The following is a 7,612-nucleotide window of genomic DNA, read 5'->3' as shown; positions in this document are numbered from 1 at the left end:
TGATTAATTATATACATGGTGTGCATGTCTATAGGTAAGGGCTATTGAGCCAAACCCTTTGGCCCTTTTACTATTTAATATTTCAAAACATGATGATGTGAAGGCATCAGCAATGGAATGCAGAAGTGATTAAAATAAAATAATGATTTTCCAAAATTTAAATATTCAGAAAAAAGGGGTGGAAGATCATTAAGACTTTTAATAAAATAAACAACTTTTCTAGGTTCCAACCAACCAAAACTTCAAAATAAGTAATTAATTGAAGACCATGTAACTTAGACCTTGTGAACATGTCACCCACCATCATGGCAAATCAAAACTAACAAGAGTCTTGCTCAATGTCTCACTTTGCTTTTGCTTTTGCTTCTCATTCTCTCTCACCCTTTTTTTATTTTTATATAATTGGAGTGTTTAAAGTATAGTTTTTATGCTATATATATAAGTAGCCTAAGGTGGCTGGTTTTCTTTTCAGTATTGGTCATTTTCATTGGTTTGGAGGATATGGAAACATTAGAACTAATTGATGCTCATCAAACTCAGTCATCATCATCTTCATCTTCTTCTATTGATAGCAACAACCACCCTTCTTCTAAGACACCACCACCCTCTTCCTCTTCATCTTTGTGTCTCTCAGGTGTCTGCATAAATATTGATAGCACCAAAAAAACTGATTTAAGCACTGACCTCAGACTTGGTCTTAGTATATGTCAATCTTCTCAATCTGAATTAGCTTTCAATTCTTCCCAAAGGTTCATCTCTCTTCTCATATTGTTCTCAGTTGCACTTTTCTGAAGATAAAAGCTAGTATACTTAATAGATTTTTGTTACTTTCTCTTGATATTAGTGTTCATATAGTAGACTATGATATTTTTATGTGTGCATAATATATGATTAGTTGAATTAACATGTTAATGTATGATTCAGGGAGCATAGTTATGATTGGCCACCAATTAAGTCCATATTCAGGAGCACCCTTGTTGAGAAACAAAACCATCATAGACCCTCTTTGTTTGTTAAAGTCTACATGGAAGGCATTCTCATAGGTAGAAAATTGAATCTGATGGCACACCATAGCTATGATGGACTAGTAAAAGCTCTCGGTCATATGTTTAGGACCACCATTCTTAGTAAGTTTTGAAATCTTCACAAAATCATTTCCATTTTGCAGTTTCTTTTATTTCAACAAGGATTCTATTTAAGATATCAAATTGTTTTTTTTACAGACCCTAACTCCCATCCAAATAATTATGGGAATTTTCATTTTCTAACTTATGAGGATAAAGAAGGGGACTGGCTGATGGTTGGAGATGTACCATGGGAGTAAGTGATATATATATATATATATATATATATATGTATGTATGCATATATATATACCTTAGTTTTGCTATCTAAGAAATAAAATTAAATGTTACTTATTTCACCTTTTCTGCTATCAGCAATATGAATATGGAGCCTCTTTCATTTTCAGTATTTTAAAAGTTTTTCATTGAATTTAATACAGGATGTTCTTGACTAGTGTGAAGAGGCTGAGGATCATAAGAGCTGACAGATGCTAGTTATTTTGATAATGCACACAAGCACCTCCTAAATTTTCATTGTTTATGAAGTTTTGTCCTAGTAAATACTTAATTACAAAAACAAACAAACAATGACTTCCATGATTATTATTATATGAATATGATAGCAATATACACCAAAAAACTTAGATTTATATCTTCTGACCAAATTGTTCTATTCAATGCATAGCTATAGTGTTTCTTAGTCTCTCATTTTATGAGAACATGTCTTCTAAATTACCACCTTGTTTAAGAGCTACCTCAATTCTTATGCAGTCATTTGATATATTGCATCTCCTTTTCATCAATCTTACCTACAAGGCATATATATATATATATATATAGCTATAGCTCAACTATCTTTGTGGTCATTTGATATATATTGCATTTTCCTTTAATGAAACTCACCTACTAGTTAGAGTGTTAAATACTCAACTTCACGTGTTGCTCAAAATTTATCAAAAGCTAGTAGTGAAACAATGAAAAGCAGGTACAATTTTCCTAAGTTCCAATTAGGTGCCTTTTTTCTTTGCTTTTGATGTTATTACCTTTGTTGGGTACAACATAATAATGCTTATGGACTCCACATCTATCCCTCGTGTCAAAAACAGTGGTTTTGCTTTCATTGTCATAATTAGAGACCAAAACTCTAACTATGAATTAAATAATGAAGTATTCAAATACTTGTCTGCTCAACTTATTTTTATTGTAGATGAAACATTTACCAACTGACATTGATATCTTAATTGGATAATCATTCATAGCCCTTCAATTTCAAGTTTCAGTTCTAGCAAAGGGTTGAAAAAATTGAAGTTTTTCGGGTCATCTTGGACCCAAATAACAGTTATATATTATACACTAAAGAAATTTATAATATATGGAAACATGTTGTATTCAAACAATTTTCATGTTTGCTAGTTTAGCCGGTTTTTGACATAGTCGATATCACCACCAATACTATGGTTGAAACCTTGGTACCAAAAATACATTTCCTATTTATTTATTTGTTATTTTTTTAAGATACACTTATATAGTACATTTTGTTACTCTAATATTAATATTGTAATATTTGAAAATTACAATTTTATTATAGAATCCAGTAAATTAATATAACTTTCAGTGAATTACACACTTTACATTGTCTTGAAACATGCTTAAAGGACATTATTGTTCCATTCCATCTACTTGAAAGGACATTGTCTCTAACTCCATCATCTATTTTCTATTGAGATCTGGAGTAGGTTGAAATTTAGGAAAATGTTAAACCCAAAACATTTTTTAGATATAGGTGGTGTAGGAAAAAAAAGATAAAATATAAATAAAGTAGAAGATAAAAATATAAGAATATCAGTATTGAAAAATTTAATTTATAGCAGCCAGTGACGACTTGAAGATAGGGCGTGCGACACAGGTTAAAAATTAAAACTATAAATATCATTATGAAGACAAAATTTAAATATATCAATCAAATAAATTATATATTTCATAATTGATCTATATGTGACTTCATATTTTGAATCGTTAAATTATCAACTCGTTGTTAATGTATTGAACACTTCTCGTAGTCAATGTTATTAAACACTTATCGCTCAGTATAAGTGACTATATAGTCTTTCATCCATGCATTTCTCATTCGATTACACAACCTATTTTTTATAACTTTCATAGTTGAAATAATTTTGTCAATTGATGTTGTGACAACAAGTAAAATCATTTTTAACTTAAAAAAAAAAGTTAATGAGCATACAATGTCACTTTCAAACAACTTATCTAAAAGATTATTGATTCCTTTTAAAAATACAAATTCAATATTAATATACATTTCATTTATGTAACTGTGAGGTTGATTATCAAATATCACCAAATTAATTGAACAAAAAACATATGGAAAAACTTTGCAAATTCAATCAATTTTCCCATTAAATTTAGAGAACAAATTGGTTAGACTCAAACAAAATATATAAAGAAACACTTAATTATTCGTTTTGGAAAAACAATCATAAAATTTTTTAAGATTATATATTCACAATAGTATAAAATTATTTAATACCAATATATAAAACATAAAGTAAATATTTTTAGACACATTTTTCAAAAAATCAGGGAGCATGTAGCACCTTCACTGATAGCAGCTATTTAGTACTAGAATAGAGAGGTCGTGAGTATTAGATGTTGGGAACACCCACGGGCAATTACATTTTTAGTCGTCTATGATTTTCATGCAGCCAACCAACACTTCAACTTCAATTTAGTTGGCAACCTAAACTGAACCCTTCCTAAATCCAATCCAAATTTAATGCGATTAAAACCATTTCATATATTGGGTTTGGAGTTAGGTTTGGTATAGTCATATACAGAAAATATATATATATTTATCATGTTATTAATAACTAACTTTTAATTCTAATTATTTATGATTAGTTGTAAGACCTAAATTTATTATTCATAATTTTTATATGAGAGTTGTTTTCACTTAATTCATCCCTATACCTTCATGTTGTCATCCCTAAATTCAGCCATGGTGATTGCTAATGGCTGCTATGAAGAAGCTAATCACGTGTTGTAGTAAGATTTTTTTAGAGTAAATTACACTGACACTCTCTGAGTTTTAGTGAAATTATACAAACTACCCCTCACTTTTTTACACCTACACATAATGCATCAACATTTCTAAAGAAATATTGTTTAAATCGCTCTTATAATATAGTGTAACGAATCAAAAATAATAAAGAAATATTGACTCATATATTATTTGGACTAGTCTCCACAATATATCATGTTTTGTTTAACTTAATTGCATTTATCACATTTTTTGTTTAAAAGATTACACTTATTTCTTATGAAGGGGTGGTTTATGTACATGTAAAAAAGTGATAGATAATTTATATAATTTCACTAAAACTTATGAGGTGTTAGTGTAATTTATTTTATTTTTTTATCTCTCAAGTGCTCTACCCTTAGAATAGTGGATTCAGAAGTCTAATTATGAATGCAGAAGGTTAGAGACCAAAGCCCACTGTAACCCTTGGGCCTCCATGAAAAAATGAATATATTTATTTCACCTCTTAAAAAATAAATATTTTAGAAAAAAAATGTTTTGTCTACTACTCTACGGTGTGGATTGATTTTTTAATTTTTGAAAAAAATGATTTGATTTTATTTAAAAATTCAAACCATCAAACCATTATTAAAGTAACATTAAAATATTCATAAAAAAACCAAGAATTAGAAACAATAAAAAATAAAAAGAGAACGTTTTGACATCAAATTTGTTGGGTTGATTCAAATGTTTTATTTTTCTTAATAAAGCATATTCTACCACAACCTGACTAAGGAATCAACATTTTTTGGATGTTAACTATAGTCTTCTCTTCAGTTTTATACAAAAATAAATCAGTGAATAAACTTATTGATTGTACTAACAATGAGTTTTATTATGTATGTAACACATTCATTATATGAAAGAAGACAAAAACACAAAAAAAGATGGATGAGGATTCCAGAAGGCAGAAAGAAATATCCAAGAATTTACCTCAACAAAAAAAAAATACGTCCTTTACTTCACAACTAACTTTATATTATTTTAAAGAACCTACCAAAAGAATGAAGTGAATATAAACAAAATGATGAGGTGGGAGAGAGTAATAGCAGAGAGGACACATTGAACAAAATCTCGCCATGATTTTCTTTCGTCAATCATGTGGATTTCTTTTTTTTTCTTACTTGAAAATATTACAAACTGATACCACTAACACCTTCATAGTAATATCTTACCATTTTCTACAATGACAATTACAATCATACCAGATTAAATAGCTAGCTAATATAAGCTATAGTATGATAATGCAATTATGACTTTTAAGTAACATTAGCATACAAAAACACTTGCCAATTACTTCACTGTCATATATTTTATAAAGACGTTGTGTCATGTTATTATGAAGATATGTTGCAGTGTGTGGATTTGGACTTATCCAGCATAGACCACATAACTTGAACATCTTCATACCCACAAGCCATTACTTCACCCTGCAGATCCATTACACGTTTTTCTTGCTCTGCAAAATCATATATACCATATAATCAACATTTGAATATCTTATAATTTATAAGAAAGTTTTTTCATTGTACACAGTACAAACCTGCTTGAGCCTTCTTAGCATTATTATCCCTTGGTGGTTGTTGGTTAAAGAGAGTGGAAACTTTTTTGAATGGTGTTGTGATGGTCTTCTTCCAAGAGGCCATTTGAACTAGTAGTTTATATTAACCCTTTGAATTTTCTACCCAAGTCTATCTCTTTGCAATGAATGTATTTTCTAGGACTTCAGAGAATGTCTAAGTTATAAGAGAATGAACTAAAATAAGAAAAGAAGAAGAGAAAAACACAAACACAGAAAAGAGAAGCAAGATCCGTGAGATGAGGCTATTGATGGAAGCTAAGGGAAATGAGTCCTTTTTATTGAGTTTCCTTATCTCATTAAACTAAAGGTACCCAACCACATGGTCCACGCTTTCTACTCACAGACACACCTTCCTTCTTACACGTGATTTCTTTTTACACTGTTGCTATTATATGTTTATGTTTGTTTTGGACTATTGGTCAAAAACTTCTGCACTAGATAAGGTTAAATCTGTACTTCTCCTTTAAGATATTTTATCTTGGGCAAAACAGTGCTACTGTGGTTCTGTAAAAAGTATCTTTACATTGTTATCTTGAGATTTTGATTGATTATGATGATTATTAATTAACACATAACTATGCATGTCTTAGTGCATGTCTTGTAATTAAAATGTTTTTGTGCAACACTTTTTACATCACATACATCTTTTATAAATATTGTAGTTTTGTGAACTTAAATGGCATGTGATATTGACATGGTTTGGGGAATGAGAACGTGGAAGACTTATGAACACAAGGCAAGGCAACCAAAAAATATCAATTGTTGTGGGGTCTTCATGCAGGAAGTTTAGTACCTAACATTGACATAAAATGCCCATATTATATAGCTAAGGAAATGAAATCTTAGGATTCATCATATTAACCTGCATATATAAGTTAAATTAATAAAACTGCACATTAAATGTGAACACTAGTGCGACGGTGCCGTTGATTCTAATCATGGGTTGACAAAGACATCGTGATTTAAGTAATGGTATCATTATCAGCTTCCCAATGCAGCTTTAAGTAAGAGTCAAAATATTGCTCTATTAAAATAAATGTCACATTGAGTGTTATATGTATGCTTTTTGGTAGTGGTGTCAAAACAAGTTGAGTCAGAAAAAGCTTCTGAGTTGTTACATTGTTGAATTTACTCTGCTATGTAGTTGTCGATTATGTCGGTAAGACCACTAGCAGGAATTATAATCATCATTATCACTATTGGCAAGTGAAAATTATTCATACACCATTAATAACTTCCTGCTAAATTATTTATTCATCAAATCCACCGTTGAATTAAAACTCGATATCATAGACAAGGATTAATAATGTATATTGTATTATATACTCTCTCCATTGCTATTGAAATTTCACCACTAAATACAAATTTGAATGTTAAGTGTCAAAATAGCTCATTGTTAAATTAATCTTTGATATTGTAAAACATGCTAAAAAAGACTAATTTAACTAATATTTTAAATTTTTGGAAATTATACTGTGTTTTTTCAAATTTTGAGATACTAAACTAATAAGAATAAAAAAATATGAGTGACTAAAATGAGTATTTACTTATTTCAAACACTTCATTTAAGAAATTACTATGAGTTAACAATTTTTTCCTATTTTATCTTATAACTATCATTGCAAATTAAATTGAATGAGAAAATTGTGAATATGACTCTGTTGATCAAAATAGATTATTTTATATTGATAATTGACATATTGATCGTCTTAATCCATATCATTATATTAAACTCGCATTTTGACATCAATGTCATGCCTATCAATCTGTTTTTTATCATAAATTTGATATTATAAATAAAAGTTATAATGATAAATTAATTTTAGAGAAATAATAGAATGAAAGGTGAGAATATAAATTAAGTAAAAGTTA

General features: G+C 29.1%; 2 protein-coding genes across 3 annotated transcripts; one reads left to right on the top strand and one right to left on the bottom strand.

The window, feature by feature from the left end:
• On the top strand, positions 207-1,847 carry LOC109362198 (auxin-responsive protein IAA31-like). Its single transcript, XM_019607835.1, has 4 exons — positions 207-749; positions 925-1,127; positions 1,224-1,320; positions 1,505-1,847. The coding sequence occupies exons 1-4, from the start codon at positions 502-504 to the stop codon at positions 1,557-1,559; spliced, it is 603 nt and encodes a 200-aa protein (XP_019463380.1). The 5' UTR covers positions 207-501; the 3' UTR covers positions 1,560-1,847.
• LOC109362200 lies at positions 5,353-6,065 on the bottom strand. 2 transcript variants are annotated; one of them, XM_019607838.1, is made up of 3 exons: positions 5,875-6,065; positions 5,702-5,842; positions 5,353-5,617 (listed from the first exon to the last, which is right to left on the bottom strand). In XM_019607838.1, exons 2-3 carry the CDS (start codon positions 5,802-5,804, stop codon positions 5,496-5,498), a joined length of 225 nt encoding a protein of 74 aa, XP_019463383.1. In that variant the 5' UTR covers positions 5,805-5,842; positions 5,875-6,065; the 3' UTR covers positions 5,353-5,495. The 2 variants fall into 2 exon arrangements, with proteins under 2 accessions (XP_019463383.1, XP_019463382.1); XM_019607837.1 differs by having other exon boundaries at positions 5,702-6,064.

This window comes from Lupinus angustifolius, chromosome LG12 (assembly GCF_001865875.1).
Source record: "Lupinus angustifolius cultivar Tanjil chromosome LG12, LupAngTanjil_v1.0, whole genome shotgun sequence".
In the NCBI taxonomy this organism is placed as follows: domain Eukaryota; kingdom Viridiplantae; phylum Streptophyta; class Magnoliopsida; order Fabales; family Fabaceae; genus Lupinus; species Lupinus angustifolius.
This window is presented reverse-complemented; position numbering and strand designations above follow the sequence as displayed.

Bases quoted from the DNA above. Each gene is read 5' to 3' on its own strand.
- LOC109362198 (XM_019607835.1), top strand. From the start codon at position 502: ATGGAAACATTAGAACTAATTGATGCTCATCAAACTCAGTCATCATCA. The intron at 750-924 runs GTTCATCTCTCT...TGTATGATTCAG, and splicing joins GCTTTCAATTCTTCCCAAAG to GGAGCATAGTTATGATTGGC. The intron at 1,321-1,504 runs GTAAGTGATATA...AATTTAATACAG, and splicing joins GTTGGAGATGTACCATGGGA to GATGTTCTTGACTAGTGTGA.
- LOC109362200 (XM_019607838.1), bottom strand. From the start codon at position 5,804: ATGGCCTCTTGGAAGAAGACCATCACAACACCATTCAAAAAAGTTTCC. The intron at 5,618-5,701 runs GTTTGTACTGTG...ATGATTTTGCAG, and splicing joins TGCTAAGAAGGCTCAAGCAG to AGCAAGAAAAACGTGTAATG.